The sequence below is a fragment of the Malaclemys terrapin genome, chromosome 13 (assembly GCF_027887155.1).
Source record: "Malaclemys terrapin pileata isolate rMalTer1 chromosome 13, rMalTer1.hap1, whole genome shotgun sequence".
NCBI lineage: Eukaryota > Metazoa > Chordata > Testudines > Emydidae > Malaclemys > Malaclemys terrapin.
Genome location: NC_071517.1, coordinates 10,031,241 through 10,051,709, shown reverse-complemented (window position 1 = coordinate 10,051,709; position 20,469 = coordinate 10,031,241). Strand labels below are relative to the sequence as shown.

The window sequence follows — 20,469 nt, the reverse complement described above, 5'->3', positions numbered from 1 at the left end:
ATTCCAGAGGACATGCGTCCATGCTGATGACACGTTCTGCTTGGTAATGATCCAAAGCAGTACAGAGTGGTGCGTGTTCATTTTCATCCTCTGAGTCAGATGCCACCAGCAGAAGGTTGATTTTCTTTTTTGGTGGTTCTAGTTCTATAGTTTCCGCATCGGAGTGTTGCTCTTTTAAGACTTCTGTGATTAATCGTGATTAATTTTTTAAAATCGCAATTAATGTTTTTTTAGTTAATTGCATGAGTTACGTGCGATGAATGGACATCCCTAATAATAATAATTAATAATAAGTATTTTGCTAGTACTTTTGCATGTTGAAAGCACTGTTCAGACATTAGCTCAATAACCCTCACATCACCCCTAGGGCTTGGATAAGTATTATCCCTATTTTGGAAATGGGAAACTGGGATAGAAAGGTAAAGTGACATGCCCAAAGTTTACACAATAAGTCAATGGCAGAGCCAGGATTAGAACTCAAGCCTTCCTTATGCATAGCCTCATTTTCATTCTGCCAGGGCACCCTGCCTTTTAGGTGGTGAAGGAATGTCCAAGTAGGACAGATCCTGCCTCTGCAGCTCTGGTGAGGGCTCCCAACCCCTTGGATGACCCACTGCAAATTTTACAGGAACTAGAACCCCTCCTAGTGCTGGAAGATGTTTAGCAGGAAGCTGTGAAGGAGAATCTGATGGAGATTCCCTGCCTTTCTCTTGTAGGTCTCACTGTTCCAGAAGGTGATTTGACCCATGGCATACACAAGTACATGGGGCCTGAAAAATAGTGTGAAATCCATTTCCCTATCAAAGTTAGAAACGTGTCACAGTCTGACAACATTTTAGTCACCTCATCTAAAGCCCACAATGGTCTATGGGAGTCTTTCCATTGACTTCAACATGTTTGAGATCAGGCCCCTAGATCTGGTACCAGCTCCTTGCCTGGCTGCAGTATTCAATTTTTTATAATGTACTGTGCAGTTTGGGATCCTGTCAAGCTCATCTCTGTGGATCTTGCAACATCCAAAAAAACTCAGTTAGCAGAATCCAAGACCTAACTGTACTAATATTGGGTATCTCACATGGTCCCGCCAACTGACAAATTACATTGAACTACCCCATTTGCAAGTCCTACTACACTTGTGTTCTTTCCTATCCCAGTGCCAGGATCATGTTTCCTGTATGAAGAAGAGTCCCATGCGCAAAGTAATGCAAGTACGGTAAGCAGCAAGGGACACATTGGGCGAGTAGACCCATGTTTGTGTTTGCTTTATCTTCCCTGAGTGCTCTGCCTCTGTCTCTAATGCTCCTGATCTCTTTTTTCACCTCAAAGCTGGTACTTTTGTTGGTGAAAGTAAAATTTCACAGCTTAGGCAGCCCCCATGCTGAGCAGAGAATTTCTTTGATCCCTAACCACTATCTAATGGCATTTTTAAAAGAATTTAGGGATTAACTTAGAAAAAATAAAACCTCTAAACATAATAATTAATGCTCTCGGCAAATAAGACTTTTTTTTTTAATTTAATGTTTCTAACACTGCAGCACTAAAAGAACAATGTGGGCATCAAACAATTTCACTTGATAGGTGTGAGTGTATTTGCTTTTGTTCGGTTGCCATTAAATGTTCTGATACCTGGATGTTGGGCACGTGTGAGCGAAGCGACCTTTTCTCTGTGTTTGCGTCTTTACGACTGTTCATTTTTTAATTGGATTTTTGAATGTAGGATGGTTCAGAAAGAGCCTAAGGCAGACACTGCGTACTTTAGTCATGTGCATACTCCTTACTGGGGTGCATCGTCCCCATGGCTTTGGTGGCACTGCTTGCATGAGTCAAAACTATTCCTTGTGAACGGGGGGTTGTAAGATTGGGGCCTGAAGCAGTCATGCTTTTCTAAGACATGTTGCCTTTGGGCTAGAATCACACTTACGGTATGGCCCCTAGTAAATTACATGTGAAAAGATGCCCCTATCTCTCCACCCCATGCTCTTTAGAGAATTTGGACGAGGATACCAAGTGTCTGTTGGGGAAAGTGAAAATTGTGTATAAATCTGGGGGGGGAGATGCTCTGAATTAGAAAAGATCTGAAGAAACTGAAGTAACAAAGATTGGCCGCAGCTGGAGAAAGGCCACCGGATGGAGTAGACTAGTGCTGTGAGGTGGTACAGAGAAACCTCTCTCTTAGATGCCTGGCTGATGAGTCTTATTCACATGCTCGAAGTTAATCTGATCATCAGATTTGGGGTCAGGAAGGAATTTCCTCCCAGGTCAGATTGGCTGGGACCTTGTGTATGTTGGGGGGGTGGGGGGCGCTCCTTTCTCTGCAGCATGGGGCATGGGTCACTTGCCTGGATCATCTGGGTATATCTCACTTAATCAACTCCATGCTGTTGCAAAGGCCTCTGGCATTGAAGCACATTGCTCCCATCTATTCTCTGCCTGTGGCACACAATAGTTTAGTCCCCCAGGGTTGCAACACTTTGGTCTAACTTCCCAACATAAATCAAATCTTTGGATCTAATTAAACCACAGAGCAACTTGGTGAGTAATTTAAGTGTGAGTGAGGAAACAAATGCCAAGAGAAGCGACCAATTCTGCTGTGGCTTGTGCTTTCTGTTTATTCAGGAAAAGCTGCCCCTTTCCTGAATAAATCAATGATTGGGGTGGGCGAGATGTTTTATTACCTTCACTGTATCTCTTGTCCGTCCATCCCTCCGGTGAGCTGCCCTGCACTCTGCACATCACCCCCAAAAAAGGGAGGGGTGGGAAAGAAACAGGTGACAAGAAGCCTATCCCTTGTTCTAAAATGTAAAGTGCATGAATTGGGTATTTTTAAGAAAAAGGAAAAAAATCTTGGCTAAAAGTAGGTTACATAACTTAAGCCAGTCTAAAATTATGTGCCAGCAATTTACATGAGTTTTATGTAACTGTTTATACTGCTGTTTATTTAAAAATTACTACTTATCTTGGCAACCGCAGCTACACACTGTGCATTTGCTAGCTCCGGAATACAGGGCACCTTCATTAAAAACACATAGTCACCAATATATTAGATACACAAAAAAAACCCTGCTCTGACATAACATTAAGAGTCAGATAGAAACCCGCAACAGCGAGGACATTCAGTGTTCAAGACAAAGCAGGCCTTTCGGGTGTTGAGAACAGGGCTGGAGCATGCTCCATCCTTAATTCACCCAGCAGCACTAAGGTATCCTACAGCTCAGTGCTACCGTCTATAAGACCTGCTCTTGTTCTTGAGCTCTTACAAAGGGCCCTCTTCATCTGTAGATATTTATGCCTCTGCTTTTGTGGGTTCAAGTCAGACCCATCCCACTTTTAAAATGCTGAGGGTAGGCGGTCTTTTGTTCTTTCTTAAAGTCCCATCATCATGTTGCTTAGAGCTTTAATGTTAGCAACCTTTAAAATGTTGCCATCTTGTATTTTATTTTCTGTTTTCAATCTACCCCTCCATAATCAACATTAAAAAAAAAACTTGTCAATGGCCATTGTTTATGTAGGACCTACTCAAAAGCAGTATTTAGCGCCCTCTCACTGCTTCTGTGGGTCCATTTTTAAGCAACAAAATGCGTACCCCAAATCTGTGCAGCCATCTTTGAAAATGGTAGTGCATTAACAATCTAAACCATGAAACAGAAGGGAAAGACACTAATATTTGTGAAATGGTAAAAGAGACAAAATTGGTCGGAAAATAATTTTATTCTCAAGTTTGAAGAAGGGAACAAGAAACAGTGAAGGGTTAGAGGCTATTAGCCATGTAACGGTCAGCCTCACTTCAGCAAAACAACAGTATCACCTGCATGGGACACTTTCACAGGCAGAGCCACTTCTTAGCTTGGCCTCATGAGGAACTGTAGGATTATTAACAGTATTGTTACTGCCCTGTATTGCGGCTCAGACTGGACGGTGACCTATAACACTGGCTTCTCTCTCTCATTGCCCCATGTGAGTTGCAATATCAGTTGCAAATTGAATCCGGGAAAGTGCATTAGCAGTAAAGCCATGTCAGACCTCCATAGTCTAGAGCCCTTGGTCTAAGCCTTACCCGTATAGGCCCCGCCTTTCACCAAGGTAGCACGTCAACATGAGGGGGTTGCAAGTTATGTCAGTGAAAGTTTCTCTAATACAGACAAGGCCGTCTGAAGCATTCCAGCTAACAGTCTCTTGATTTAATCAGGAGGGGCATTCTCGGTAGGTGGTCCTCGGCTCTGGAACTTGCTTTTTTGCCTTGGTTCACCATAGCCCGACCCCAATGTGCTCCATCATCCAAGTTGTCTCCAAGGATCTGATTCTGATTCTCCATTGCCCTGCATCCCAGTACAAAGTGAATGTAAAGTGCTGGTGGTGTTTTGCCCTCCCTTTGCACTGGTGTGAATAGCCACATCAAGTGCAGGGCAATCAGTGGTAAATTAAGGCCCTGTATGACTACACTGGGGCGGAGTGGGGGGGAAGTGGTCTTAACTTAGGTTAGCTAACTCGCATTAAAATAGCAGTGAACACATGGCAACTTAACAGCCCAAGTTCTGCCTCGGAAACCCCTACAGAATTTCACCAGAGCTGCTAACCTGAATTAAAAGCCAAGCTGCCATGTCTTCACTGTGAATTGAACCTGAGTTATTAACCCAAGTTAAGAACATACCTTTTTTTTTTTTTTGCATACAGTGTGAGTTAGGGGAACTGAACTGAACAGGAAGGGAGTAGAGTTTGGAGTACAACAGTGGGGAAGAGCCTGGGGAAACTATTTGGACTAGAAGTCTCAAATAAGACCCAGAAGTCTTAATTCCTGGTCTCTTTCTCTAACAAGTAAGGAACAGACCCTGCTTCCCTTTGAAGTCTGTGGGAGTTTGGCCATTAACCTGAGCGGATGCAGGATCAAGCCCTAAATGATGCCTATGATTCTCTGGTCCTACCAAGCTGTGCTCAGTGCAGGAATGGGGCTTGGCGGAAGGTGGTTTTGAGCAACTTTTGTGCTTCCCCTATTCTTAGGCTGAGCAGTCTGTGTCCAAATTCCAGCTACTTGGAAGCCAAAGCGAATAGACATTCTGGCTACATTCCAGCTATGCCCAGTACACTAGAGGAATTCTTTGACAAGCAGCTCCATCTGGCTTATCGCCTGTTTGCACCACTGAAATGCTATAAAGAGGCCGTAAAACAATGGAGCATTAGTATCTTAATTTCCATGTATGTGTCAGATTGTGGATGACAGTGATGCCTCATTAATATTCCATGTACTTTTAAGCATCCTTCTGTACCATTGCTCAGAATATTACCATCCCAGCAACTAGAATTCTTACCAGGAAGTGCATTTCTGCACCATACCACTGCCTTTTATTCATACGACCCCCCCCCAAAAAAATGCATTCAAATCAGTGGTGCCGGTAATTTATTCATTTCAACCAAGCTTTGCAAGGTAAGCTAACACATAGTAAAAAAAAAATGAAACTTCTGCCAAAATTGCTCTCAGCGCGCTCTGAGAAGATGCACCAATAAGCACATTATCCTTACCCTGAAGTATTTTTCTGTATTGTGGGCCTTGTCAAATGTCAATTGAAGTCAATGGATGCAGTCCTGCAGTTATAAATTATTACAGTGATTGTGAAGACTGTGTCACAGACATGCTAGCTTCTTTTCACTGCGACTATTCTATGTAAAATTACTATTGTGTGAATAAATAAACCATAGAACAAGGTTTACTATGCAGTAATATGATTTTAACTTGCAGTTCACTGCAGTTTATTTAAATGAAATCTAAGCTTAAACAGGCTCTAAGTGTAGACATACTCCTAGTCACACCCCCAGAGTGGCAGCCACTCTCCTCTGGACACAATAGCTAGGCACCTGCCAATTGCTCAAAGGAGTACTAGATGAGAATGTTGGCCGGATGCCAAGTGAGCGTATTAGAAAGAATCACTTGGCCTTATCTCATGCCCCCAGCTAGCTGTGTGAGACAGGACATCAGTTTGCTCAGAGCTGTTAGAACTGCTTTCACCTGTTACAATACACTTTTGTTTTATTATTTTGAAAACCTCCTCTTTTGTTTTGATGGGTACAATGATGGAGAGAGGGGAACTCAGCCTTCTCTTGCTGTTTGTAAAATGCACGCCCTTTTATTTCCCAGTTTCTTTCTTTGAGTTCTGTGATCTCTGAATATTTGGGGAAATGAATTATTATTTTTATTATTTTATTTAATAAATTATTATCCTTCAGTACCACATCATGAGGATGTTTTGTTGGGTTTTTTGTTTTTTAAACAAATAGCCTTCATAACATAGAAGATCTTTAAGCATAAAAGGAACAGTTACTGTCTAAAATTTATTCCATAAGTCACCAACAAATCCTGACCATGACTCTGTACTAGGGCTGTCAATTAATTGCAATTAACTCTTGGGATTAACTCAAAAATTAATTGTGATTAATTACAGTTTAATCGTACTGTTAAACAATAGACTGCCAATTGAAATTTATTAAATAATTTAGATGTTTTTCTACATTTTCAAATATATTGATTTCAATTACAACACAGAATACAAAGTGTACAGTGCTCACTTTGTATTATTTTTATTACAAATATTTGCACTGTACAAATGATAAACAAAAGAAATAAGATTTTTCAGATCACCTCATACAAGTCCTGTAGTGCAATCTCTTTATCATGAAAGTGCAACTTACAAATGTTACTTAACTGCACTCAAAAACAAAAAATGTAAAACTTGAGAGCCTACAAGTCCACTCAGTCCTACTTCTTGTTCAGCCGATCCCTAAGAGAAACAAGTTTGTTTACGTTTATGGGAGATAATGCTGCCCACTTCTTAATTACAATGTCACCTGAAAGTGAGAACAGGCATTCACATGGCACTGTTGTAGCCGGCGGCACAAGATATTTACGTGCCAGATGCGCTGAAGATTCATATGCCTTTTCATAATTCGGCTACCATTACCGAGGACATGCTTCCATGCTGATGACGTTCGATAAAAAAATAGTGTGTTAATTAAATTTATGACCAAACTCCTTGGGTAGAATTGTATATCTCCTGCTCTGTTTTACCCACATTCTGCCCTGTATTTCATGTTATAGCAGCCTCAGATGATGACCCAGCACATGTTGGTTGTTTTAAGAACACTTTTACTGCAAATTTGACAAAATGCAAAGAAGGTACCAATGTGGAATTTCTAAAGATAGCTACAGCACTCAACCCAAGGTTTAAGAATCTGAAGTGCCTTCAAAAATTTGAGAGGACGAGGTGTGGAGCCTGCTTTCAGAAGTCTTAAAAGAGCAACACGCTGATGCAGAAACTACAGAACCTGAATCACCAAAAAGGAAAATCAACCTTCTGCTGGTGGCATCTGACTCATGATGAAAATGACCATGCATCAGTCCACACTGCTTTGGATCGTTACCAAGCAGAACCCGTCATCAGCATGGACTTATGTCCCCTGGAAAGGTGGTTGAAGCATGAAAGGACATATGAATCTTTAGCGCATCTGGATGTAAATATCTTGCGACACCGGCTACAACAGTGCCATGCAAAAGCCTGTTCTCACTTTCAGGTGACATTGTAAACAAGAAGCAGGCAGCATTATCTTCTGCAAATGTAAACAAACTTGTTATCTGGGCGATTGGCTGAACAAAAAATAGGACTGATTGGACTTGTAGGCTCTAAAGTTTTCCATTGCTTTATTTTTGAATGCAGGGTTTTTTGTACATAATTCTACATTTGTAAGTTCAACTTTCATGATAAAGAGATTGCACTACAGGACTTGTATTAGGTGAATTGAAACATATTATTTTTTTACAGTGCAAATATTTGTAATCGAAAATAAATATAAAGTGAGCACTGTACACTTCGTATTCTGTGTTGTAATTGAAATCAATATATTTGACAATGTAGAAAACACCCACAAATATTTAAATAAATGGTGTTCTATTATTGTTTAACAGCGCAATTAATCACGATTAATTTTTTTAATCGCTTGACAGCCCTACTCTGTATGATTGGGTAGTCGGGAGTTTTGTTCACTCCTCTGCAGAATTCCAGCATTTTGGGTGCTCAGATGCACTCATTCTCCTTTGACTTTCCTTTAAGTTCCTCCAGTGCCTAAGAGCACTGTCTGCAGGAGGTCACTGATGGTGATGTCTTGCACTCCTAACATGTCTTTGAGCAGCTCATTCATAGCCTTCCGGGTTGCTCCAAGTGCTCCAGTAATCACTGGATCATCTTTGTTCTTGTTGTCCATACCCGTTCCATTACATAGCAGAGTTCTTCAGACTTCACCATCTTCTCTTCTTGTTTCTTTTTGGTGTTTCTGTCTGCTGGTATGGCACTCTCAATTAACATGGTCTTATTTGTCATCTTTTCTGCAACAACTATATCCAGCCTGTTTGCATGCACTGTTGGGTCTGTGACAATTGCCAGATCCCATAAAATCTTCGCTTCTTCATTCTCTAGAGCGCTTCCAATTTGGTGGTCATAATACCGCAGGCTGCATTTAAATCCGTACTTGCCATAGAGGCGGCAGTACAGACTGGGCGACCTCATTGTGTCTGTTCACATATTGCCTCCTACCCAGGCTCTTCTGAAAAGGAAGAGACTGTGGAGCATGTATGGAGTGCCTCCTCAACAGATGCTCCACTGTCGCTTCCTTTTCAGAACACATTCCGCAGTTCGGGGAGCTGTTCTGTTTGGTCAATTTTGTTTTGAATGTAATTAGTCCTTAAGGTCTACTCTTGTGCACTCATAATGAGGCTCTCTGTCTCTTTTTTGAGGTATCCTTCTACAAGCCATTGGCCGTTGTTATTATTATATAACTGTATTAGCATCCAGGGGTCTCAAGCAGAAATGCGGCCCCATTATGTTAGCTGCTGTCCGAATACATACAAAGACACAGGAGCTTATTCTCATTTGAACTAAGGCCTTTTTACACCTCCCTGGCAGTTTATAAGGGGCCTTAAAATGGGCATAAATTACAGATGGTGTCAAGGAGCCTTAGGGTCAATGAAAATCGGGACCACACTCCTTACTTGGAGGGCTTTCATTGTATTAAGGACCAAGTTCTGAAGCTAGTTGAGATCTTCACCCCTGCTCCAAACCCTTCATGCTGGGTAAACCGGGCAGAGCAGTGTAAAGAGACCCGAAAAGCTCTGGTTCCCACTGAAGGAGGGTTTCTCCTGGCCCAAGCACTGGTGAAGATAGACGTAATGCTGCCTTCCAAGGACTCCCCTGTAAGCCCTGAAGCAGGGGATGTGCTGGCGTAGGAGGGGCGTGCTAGGACAGGGCTGCAGCATGCAGCGAGGCAGAGATTTCTGGTAGCGCTACAGCCCTTGGGGCTTCCTGTGGCGGCTGCCATAGTTTAGACGGTCCTCTTGGGCTGTGTAATTTATGCCCAGGGTCTCTCCAATCTCCAAAACAGCCTAGGATTGGGAAGGCCCAGAGGTGGCTTAAAGCCCCCGTAGTCTCTGCGCTCTCAGAGCTTCGAGCATTGTCTTACAGACACAGGGCACACACCGTTTCTCATGCTGAGAAGTACCTTACTCTGCCTCTAGTCCCATTGATCTGAGTGCAGCAAAGTGCTGTTCCACAGAATCTGGCCCTAAATGACACCATCTTGTTTTACCTGGAGCCGGGAGAAGAAAAAGGGCATCTGAAATGACGGAAAGCCCGTTTGTTAGATGCTCAGCAGCTTAGGACTGGCTTCTCCGATGTACCCTACTGCAGTAAGGGAACATGTCCATGCTAGCAGCGTGCATACCAGACTTCAGTTCCAAGTGATTTAATACAGCTGAGTTATAAAACCCTGAAAATCATGGTTTACAATGGAAACTCTGACAGGCCATCAAGTATAATGGCACTTACAGGCACTGCTATAATTAAACCCTCCACACACCAAAAACCCTCCAACATCTTACAGTAACAATCTCTACATGTTCATAGAGGCGGATGGAGATAGCCCCGTGACTCCCATTAAAGCCGGCGGTAGATAGGTAGTTAAAACTCTATGGAACTCTAGGGAAACGTGTCCTGAAAAAAGCCAGAGGCAAATGGACAAAATCAAGAACAACAGTGTTTACTTAGCAGTGAATGTTAAAGTGTTTCAGAACATAGCATATATTGTCTAAGATCACACAGCACTGTCAGAGAGAGAGGGAATGCTGAGCATGGGGGATGGAAGGAGAAGAGAAGGGAAAGGTGGCATGAGCCTCTTGTTCTGGCAACCCTGCAGAAATATGGAAATTAATTGCTGAGCAGAAAATATTGTGAAATATTGTTTTCTTTTTTCCAAATAGGGCAGACCCAGCTTTACCAGTGATCTGTATGAGAATCGCATGCCCTAAATAGATTTTTATCTAGCGCTTGATCTTAAAAACTAAAGCTGATAACAATTAAACCTCTGAAAATAGTAACCGCCCTGGGGAATTTTGAGGGTCTAAAATGCAGAAGTCTTTGGAGCAACGTCTTCTCTCGGTTACATTGGTGTAAATGCAGAAAACGAATGGAGTTGCTCCACACTTACATCAGCATAACTGAGCGAAGAAGCTGATCTCTAACCTGTAATGAGATCGTGAGGGTCTGTTGAAATAGATGTCCAGGATGACAGCTTGTCCACAAGTTTGAGTCTGCTGCGTTTTTGAAGTGGACAGCTATTCAATCCCAGATGTGTGAGTCTCCAACAGTAACTGGCCCTTAACTATACCCCTGGTACCTGCCATTGCTAGAGTATAATTTTTTTTAAAAACAGGCTATTTTCCTGTCAGCAGTCATACTTCCCCACTTGCTTGTGCTCATTTTAAAAATGATTTAACTTGTCTGCATCACTCTATTTTATCTTATTTTTAGGTTCTCATTCATTTTTGCAAGGAATGGAGGGGGGAGATTGATGGCAGTGGGACTGATCCTGTAAATCTTTCACTCATGAGTACGTCTCATAAGTTAATGGGAACACTTACATGAGTAAAGATACCCCGGCATCTGCTTAAGTCTGCAGGATAAGCTCCTTCAATTGCAAAGTATATGTCAGTACAGCATCAGTTGATTCATTTTCATAGTGGGCTACTGCTTAGTAATTCCTCATGGCTCTGTGTGACTTCTGTGATTATGTAACACAATCTGATGAGGAGTAGAGATCTGGTCCTATGTCCTCTGAAGTCAATAGAAAGACTCCTATTGACCTCAGTGAGCTTTGGCTCAGGCCCAGAGAGGATAATTCTGTTGTGGGTTGGGCAAAACATCATTGAAGCTGGTGGTTGCAACTCCAACCCATCCTTTAAGATAGCTGCTGCTCCTTTTTAAAGGCCACTCCTAAAACAAATATGTTTGCGAGTCGACCCAGGAATTAGTACTACATGTACAGAGGGTTTCACTGGATATTATTTTGGGTGGGCTGGTGGGAGGGAGAGAGAGAGAGAGAGAGAGAAGAAAGCTACACACGCAGCATAAACAAGCACAGTGTGGTGCTGGCTATAAGAGTTCTGGGGCTATAGGCCAAGAAATTATCTCCTCTTTGATTCCTCCTGTGTTCAGGGAAACAGGACTTTGTACATTCTTTGTAAATAAACAAGATTGCATCAGGGGTATCTGGCCCCATCCCATTTCTCCTCCTAACTGGAACAACCTGCAAGAACCCAAAGTTTTATTAGCCACTCAGGCCAACTTCTGGGCCAAAAAAGGGGTAACAATCCTCTGTGGGCTGGCTCCTGCAGTAAGAGCTACATGATGTGTTATAATATGTAGGCCATATTTACTCTATCCTGGCATGCAATGACTGAACATGAGCTCCCGGTGGGACTCTATAGCCAAAAGGGATATTGTGATCCTTGGATGCATAAATAGGGGAGTAGAATATTTGGCACCAGTCTCACTGCTGCTGGAATACGATCCGGTTCTGGGATTGGCAATTCAAGAAGGATGTTGATAAATTGGAGAGGCTCCAGAGAAGAGCCGCAAGAATGATTAAAGAGTTGGACAACGTGGCTTCTTGTGATAGACCATGGTTCTCAACCTATGGTGATCCGCTGACTCCTCGGGGTCTGTGGACTATGTGTAAGGGGTCCGCAAAAGATTTAGACTGAAAACTGACTGGTCAGAATTCATATATATACAGACAATAGATTTCCAAAGTGGTCTGCGCCTCCATTCAACATTTCCAAAGGGGTCATTTGAAATTTTTAGGGGTCTGCAAATGAGAAAAGATGGAGAACCACTAAAGACTCAAGGAGCTCAACCTGTTTATCTTACCAAAGAGACTGTTAAGGGGTGACTGGATCACAGTTTATACATACCTATTTGGGAAACAAATATTTCGTAATGGGCTCTTCAATCCAGCAGGCAAAGGAATAACACAATCCGAAAGTCGGAAACTGAAGCTAGAAAAATTGAAACTGTAAATAACATGTACATTTTTAACAGTGAGGGAAATTAACCATTGGAACAATTTACCAAGGATCAGGGTGGATTCTCCATCACTGCCCATTTTTCAAATCAAGATTGGATGTTTTTTTCTAAAAGATCTACACTAGGAATTATTAGGGCAAGTTCTGTGGCCTGTGCTACAAAGGAGGTCAGACTAGATGATCACCATGATCCCTTCTGGTTTCGGAATCTATGATCAGAGCTTGGCACTAGTGTGAAACTTCACTGATTCCCTGGGGCTCTGCATAGGCACAAGGGTCCACCCATGCAAATCCATCTGCAAGATCAGGGGCTTTATATTGATTTTGATTTATAGGCTTGCTTCATTGTGTTTGCAGACCAAAGTCCTCCACACAATATATTTTTCCTGCTGCTGCTTTTTCTTTAAAAGGAAGTTGCTTAAATGAGAGCAAATGCTCACTGAATATAACTTGCATGCCAAAACATTTTAAATGTACTTTTATGAAAAGCTTTTGAGCTATTTTTTGTTATTGAGAGACACACAAACCACAGCCAATTTCTGTTCACAGTGTTGTGAAACATCATTATTTTGTCTCGCTATAGTCCGATGGAAGAGCTAATAGGAAAATGGGAGGTGGCGGGGAGAAGAAAAAGAAGGCTAGTTAATTTCCCAGGTGCTAAACTGCCTCTCTTTCTTTACCTGACACTGAAATCTGATTACATTTCCCCCTTGTTATTTATTTTCTAGTGGAATGGAGCTGTTCTGAAGACTTTTCTGTTTTGGCTGGGGAAATAATCATGGACAATCTTCAGTCTTTGAGATGCACCATCACAGGCCTCAAAATGGTAAATGCCAAATCATTAATTTAGATCTTAAACTCCCCAAATGGTACACGGGCTGTGACATTTGCATCCGGGCCTCTTGGCAAGAACAGCAGAGTGCCATTCCTCTGACAACAACTGCCAGTTATTAAGCATAATATGTCTGGTATCCATAATCTGAAAGTCACAAAGGAATAGACAGACAGCAGGAACTGTTTTGTAAATTGTCATGTTATGGGGAGATCAGAAAAGATTGGAATGAAAGCCGCTGCTCTCTGGATCACAGGATAATCTTAGTGCAGATCAAAGGCTCCTGAGAGATCCAATCCTGACTCCATGTCTGTCGGATAAAATAACAATTCTATCTCCTCTCCCTCATTCAGGAACAAAGTCACTGCTTGCAGGCTTTTTAAGAAGACGTGTATTTTCATACAGATAAGAACTGGGTCAATGACAGAGAAAATCTCTCATGAATATTCACTTGGATTTTTAAGCAAGCTAACTTGAACCATATGTTTGTAACCCTTCTCTGCAGGCTTTTTGTGAACATTTGTGCAAGCAAATTTTGTGTTTTGCAAATGCTTGCAGGGAACAAACCTTGTTCAAACTTCACACAAATATTTACGCTGGAACCATTCACTTGGGGCTTGATCCAGCACACACTGAAGTCAATGAGAGTCTTCACTAGAGATTGAATCAGGCCCTGAAGACAAAATAACAGCAGGGAGAAAAGCAAGTTTATTCCAAAACCCCCAGGCCAGTGCCCTGAAGCACGGGTGTTAGAGATCTGACTGTCCACTTGGGTTAAAATTCTCAAATGTGTATGTCTGGGGGTATGTCTACCCTGCAGTTGGAGCTATGATTGCAGCCCATGTAGGCATACCCGAGCTAACTCTAAGCTAGCAATGAGGCTGCAGCACCACAGGCTTCAACCCGGGCTGTATGAGCCCCCTCTCCCCCCGAGGGCACTTACTTAGGTAGCTAGCTGCTGTAGCTTCGCTGCCATTGCTACTCACGCTTAGAGTGACCAGACAGCAAGTGTGAAATATCAGGAAAGGAGGTTGTGGGTAATAGGAGCCTATATAAGAAAAAGACCCAAAAATCAGGACTGTCCCTATAAAATCGGGACATCTGGTCACCCTATTCACGCTAGCTAGGTCAAAGCTTGCCCAGGGGTACCCACCCCTGCAGCAGTCACATGTCTGATTGTTGTGTAGACATGGCAAAGAGTAAAGTGATGGGCACAATATAAAAACCTCACAGCCAGAATAGAACAGGCGTTTTTTGAGTCTGAAGAGCTTTGATTTGAAACTTTTCCAGGCTGCCGGGCCATCGTATATATTTCCTGCATTTGTGCTATGTTATCAGCAATCCAAAGAATCTTTACTCAACATAAAACCTCCTCAGCTTGCATAGTCACTTTCAGGGGCATGTGTTAACAGCAGAGCCAATTGCACACTGTCTACACTCACACTCTTTGCCGAGAATGCCGTATCTTTAAATGAAGGGCAGGATTTTCGAGAAGCACTCATCACTGGCCTATCTCTAGTCTCATTCAAATCAACGGTAAAGCTCCAACTGACTTCAATGGGAGCAGTGTTAGGTGTCTAGACGCTTCTGTCTGCATTGGCACGCAGGCTGTGATGCATGACTGGGGAGCTGTCCATTAATGTCAAGGGTCTCCCTATGCTATCGTTGATAGATTGTAATGTCTCTTTTGGACCCATTGTGGTCCATTAACTCAGGGATTTGGGGGAGATCTTTGAACTATGTCTTCCAGTCCCTCATGATATTCTGGTCAAAGCACCAGTGGGTAGTAGGTTTGGAAGAAGGTGACTCTGGTTGTGGGAACATTGTCTAGTGATTAGAACACAGGAGTTACCGTCCTGGTCCTGCCAACACATAGTGCTGGAAGTAGCTCTTACCACTGTGACATTAGTGGGACTAAACACTATACGCAGGACTGGGTCCTAAGGACCGGAGTCTGCCACCCTTATGCACCCACTGAAGTCAGCAGGCCTGATTCTTATTTACACTGAGGCCTGTTACCATTGCCGAGCGGCGTAAGGACAACTTCATGCAAATGAGAATCAGGCCCGAGGGATTCCTTGTGAAATAAGGTACTCTCCAATGTGAGTAAGGATATCAGAACCTCAGCCTTAGTTATATTGCTAGGGCTTGTCTACACATCGCCAGAGTCTGGACTACAGAGGTATGAATTGTAGAGCGCTCTAACGTGTCACGGTCTAACTGTTCCAGGTTGACCCCGCCAGTGTGAACTAAAAGGTACCTTGTACACATTCATGTAATCCTCTTTGAAACAGGACTACAGTAGAACCTCAAAGTTATGAACACCTCAGGAATGGAGGTTGTCCTTAACTCTGAAATGTTCATAACTTTGAACAAAATGTTCTAGTTGTTCTTTTAAAAGTTTACAATTGAACCTTGACTTAAAACAGCTTTCAAACTTTACTATGCAGAAGAAAACTGCTGCTTTCCCTTTATTTTATTTTTAGTTGTTTACATTTAACAAAATACTGTACTGTATTTGCTTGTTTGTCTCTACTGCTGCCTGGTTGCATACTTCTGGTTCCAAATGAGGTGTGTGGTTGACCAGTCAGTTCATAACTCTGGTGTTCGTAACTCTGAGGTTCTACTGTACATCAGTGTGAGCTAGATATCTTTTAATTTTGTGCCAGCAAGATCTACATGGAGCACTTACAGCGCAACACGTTAGAGCACTGTACAGTTCACACCCCCATAGTCCAGATTGTGATGCCATGTAGACAAGCAATGGGCAAAATAGATTGGATTAGTAAGGAATCAATCATCTTTGAACTGAACCAGAACCTATTTTCAATTTCAGAAAAGTTTTTAACATTTAGTTTGTGTTTCACCTTTGCCAGCCTCAGTGCTTCCTGGGTTCCTTCAGGACCAGAGGAGAAGGACCAAAATACCACGAAGGGAGGCTATTTCTGCAGTTTTTCCAACCTAACTAGAATGGGAAGTGCGGTAATGCTAGCAAAAACACCTGTTCTCATGACAGCTCCAGCCCAGTTTTTTAGACCAAAGAGAATGGACAGTTAGATAAGCTTTGGGTAAACTTTTTAGTATTTAAACAAAGCAGATTTCTATTGAATCCAATCATAGGGATTACTCTACTGCTAGGAGACAAACAAACAAACAAAAAAACCCTAAAACTGTACTCATTACTTCATTATAGATTTTCATAGGCCCTGATTCTACAACCTTTGGAGTGAGCAGTATGTACATACTAATCTCGCTGATTTCACCACTTTCCCACTGACTCGCTGTATAACCCTGGGCAAGTCATTTAACGTCTCTCCACCAGTTATTGAGTTCAGTGGCCCTATTAGGTATGAGTTAGGGTATGAGTAGAACTGGCTATAAATAATTTTAAAAGTCACTATGATAAGGGTTCATTAGTTGATGTTTGTATGAGGCACTGAAGAAGCAAAGTACAGAGTATTACTGTTAATATTTATAAATGAAATGTTTAATACCCTTCTGTTTCCATTTCAATGCATTTTCAGGGCCAAAGTTATCACGCTCGTGTGTCAGCATACAACATGAAGGGATGGGGGCCTTCACAGACTACCACTCCTGCCTGTGCTTCTCCTTCTAGTAGGTTAAGATCACCATGATTGATTTATTAAAGCTACTTTATCGAGGTCTTTTTGTTTTTAAAGTGAATTTGACCCATTGGGGTCAAATAATAAAATGGGCAAGTCACCCAGGAATGAAATAAATAAAATATAACTTCAAACAAAAAAAATCCTGGAAAGAATTTATATATATTTTAATTGTCCTGCACTGTTACCACTTCCACACTTTTTCCAGTTCTTTGTCAGCAGGTTGTCTATTTAGGACCTGATCCTGCACACATATATGCAAGAGGGGTAGGATTTTGATCCTTATGTCCATTAATAAGCTTCTGTCTTATTGAATTTTCTATAATGTAAGGAAAAGAGCAGATCATAGTCTGAATCTGAACTACCATCAGGAAAACATTGATGGCGCAAACAATTCTGCCCCGTGCATTGCAAACACTGTGGGTCCAATCCTTTAAGATTCTGAGGGGTATTAATTCTCATTAAAGTCAATGGACTGCTCATATAAGTAGAGATACGTATGTGCATGCATGTTCACAGTAGTAGTTAAGTAGTAGTTAAAATGTTCCACATGACTGAAACCCTCCTTCCTTTTAAAAATCATGGTGGGTTTGCTGAAACTCCACTGGGACCATAATTTGACTTTTGCAATTTTTTAATTTATCCTAATGGTATCCTATTGTTAGTCACTTTTCCTGGATTAGTACTCACTGCTGAATTGGCTAGGCACGTTACAGCTTCCCTTGTATTGATTAGTGTGGGGAAGGTTTTCATTTTATTGCATTCGCACTTTCTTTTATTAGGCTAATGTAACGAGTTAATAAGCTGGAATGGTAATGTGAGAACATAAAGGAAGCTGGACTGACACTACCTATCTGAGAGTTGTGGGAAGTGGAGTTTGGGTAATTGAGGCTGTTATAGTACTACTGTCTTATCCTGGACCAAATTCTGCTCTCATTTACACCAATATAAATCCAGAGTTACTCTAACAAAATCCTCTATGTTTGGTGTAGTACAGTTCTGGGACAAACTTCTGATCACTGTTACTTTGGAGTGATTCTGCTGACTTACTCTGAATTACACCAGTATAACAGAGCAGAATTTGGTTCCTGTAACCTTAAAATTCCATGCCCCCTAAAGAAGCCACTGTACATTCACATAGCTGGAGTTGCGTAACTTAGGTCAACCTAAACCCGTAGTGTAGACCTGCCCTAAGTTCCTGTAAAAGAGACAATTCCCTACGTGAATAACGTAGCTGGAGTCAACGTACCTTAGGCCAACTTATAGCAGTGTCTACACTGTACTGGGTCGATGGGAGAAACTCTCCCGTCGACTTACCTTATGCTTCTCGTTCCGGTGGAGTACTGGAGTCGACGGGAGAGCGACTTCACTAGACCCGCTAAATCGACCCCCGGTGGATTGATCGCTGCAGCCTGGATCCACTGGTAAGTGGAGACAAGCCTTCAGTGTCAGTCAACAGAATACGCCCCACAGAGCAGGGGATCCCTGACAAAACGAAAGTGGCATTTTACACTGCAGCCCTGTATTGGATTGAGGTATTATTCTGGAAATATTGTATTGTCTCACCCTTCTGACAGTGCCACTTTCTTTGTATTCTTGTTCAATCTTTTAAAAATACTCTGCAAGAAGGGCCTGATCCAAAGCCAATGGAAGTCAAATGAAGTCTTGTCACAGACTTCAGTGGGCTTTCCATCCGGTGCTATTGAACCCAAACAAGGGCTGGTCAGAAAATGGGGTTTATTTTCCTGCAGAAAGTTAAGACTTTGCATCTAAAAGAACCTGAATTTATGTTTTTTATTGAAAACTTCCTCCTCCTCCTCCCTCCCCCCTCCCCCCCCCAAAAATGGTTTTCAAGTGAAAATGTTTGCGATTGGCTTTTTCAGTTTTCCGACAAACAAACAAACATTTTCGAGGAGAGCAGGGACGTTCCACAAAACTTTTCCTTTTGTCAAAAACCCAATTTTCTGTCGAAAGACGTTTTGATGGACAATTTTTGACCAACCTGAACCAAAACCCTTAAAAGAGAACTGGATAAATTCATGGTGGTTCAGTCCGTTAATGGCTATTAGCCAGGACGGGTAAGGAATGGTGTCCCTAGCCTCTGTTTGTCAGAGGATGGAGATGGATGGCAGGAGAGAGATCACTTGATCATTGCCTGTTAGGTCCACTCCCTCTGGGGCACCGGGCATTGGCCACTGTTGGTAGACAGGATCCTGGGCTAGATGGACCTTTGGTCTGACCCGGTACGGCCGTTCTTATGTTCTTGTGACCCTTGCTGTAGCCTGCCTATGCCACTGGCAGCATTATGCTGCTACAGTGGCCTGGGAGCGAATGTCCCCAGTTTAGGAGCAGCCGAGGGTTGATATAAGCATATGTACAATGGCTTTCCTTGTGGACCGTGTTGGTCTGGAGGATCACGGGTGGGAAAGGAAGTGCTCATAATGCTTGGTGCTGCAGGGACACAAAGTTGCAGAGCAGTCCTAGGCAGCCCCAGGTAAGTAAGAATTAAGGCCACTTTGTCCCCACAGCAGCTGAGAATCCAGGCCAAGTAAAGCCACCTTTCCTCTGCCTCCTCCTAGGCTATGCCTTCTATAACAACGGTGCCAAGGCTGCACATGGGGCACTCATGACAGGCTGCCGCGTTATTTTTAGAAGAGGCAGGCCTGGCAACAGTAGAAAGAGACCAGTCATCGCCCATGATACATATGGAAATTTACTCACGGTCCCTGTGTGTCAAAGCACAATGTTTCAACAAGACCATATGTGTATGTTTTCTTCATCAGTGAACACTGGAGTATTAAGCAGACCCAGATCCCATTGTCTAGCTGGCCATTATGCAGTATTTTCATTGTTAAGTATCCTCAGTGACACACACTCAAGCTTGAGGGAGACTCTTATCGCCTAAGTTTAAACTCTTTTTATGAGGTAATGTTAACGTCAGAATTTCAGCTTGAAATGCAGCATGCTATTTATTCATTGGGCCAGTGACCGTCTGCAGAACTTATTCTAGTGAGAAGGTCTTTATCCAGGGGACTGCCCTGACCATTGGGTTTGAAAACTAGCGAAGCAAGTGCTCGGCAAGAACAGTGTGCCCCTGGAATGATGCTGGTGTAACCGAGCAGAATTCGGCCCTAAGCTATAAACTAACGTTAGACTCTTTAACACTCTATAAAACGGTCTACAGGGAGCGCCAGAAAAATATGCTAGTGCATTGTTTCTCAACCTTTTTGATCCCAGAGACCGGCTTGCTGCCTGTGCCAGGGAGATCTCAGGGACCGGCACCGGTCCATGGACCGGTCGCTAAGAATCACTGTGTTAGTGGAATTAAAAATCCAGGGTTCAAGCTTGAATCCCACTCCAGGCCCAAGGCACCAAGGGATTGAAAAGTCAATGAATCTTCCTGGCTGGAGATTCCCCTGGCATGGGGGACTCATTGAGTGCTGGCTTCTAACCCCTTCCCCACCCACAGGTCCACTGAATGTACCTGAGGCAAACTTGGGCAATAAAAGGGGTGTGGCCAGAATGCTGCTATGCTCTGGTGATCCCCAGCTGGCAGATGCCCCTCTGAGGGCCATCCCAAGCTGATCTGGTCTAAATGACACCAGCCTGCAGAACCAGCC

At 42.7% G+C, this 20,469-nt stretch overlaps 1 protein-coding gene across 1 annotated transcript in view; it reads left to right on the top strand.

Annotated features, from left to right (window-relative positions):
• The window catches only part of ANKFN1 (ankyrin repeat and fibronectin type III domain containing 1), an 84,689-nt gene that overhangs the window by 38,553 nt on the left and 25,667 nt on the right, over positions 1-20,469 (top strand). Inside the window, exons 6-7 of the mRNA XM_054047999.1 lie at positions 13,123-13,220; positions 16,751-16,841. Of these exons, the coding sequence (XP_053903974.1) occupies positions 13,123-13,220; positions 16,751-16,841 (189 nt within the window). The remainder of the gene's footprint in view (positions 1-13,122; positions 13,221-16,750; positions 16,842-20,469) is intronic.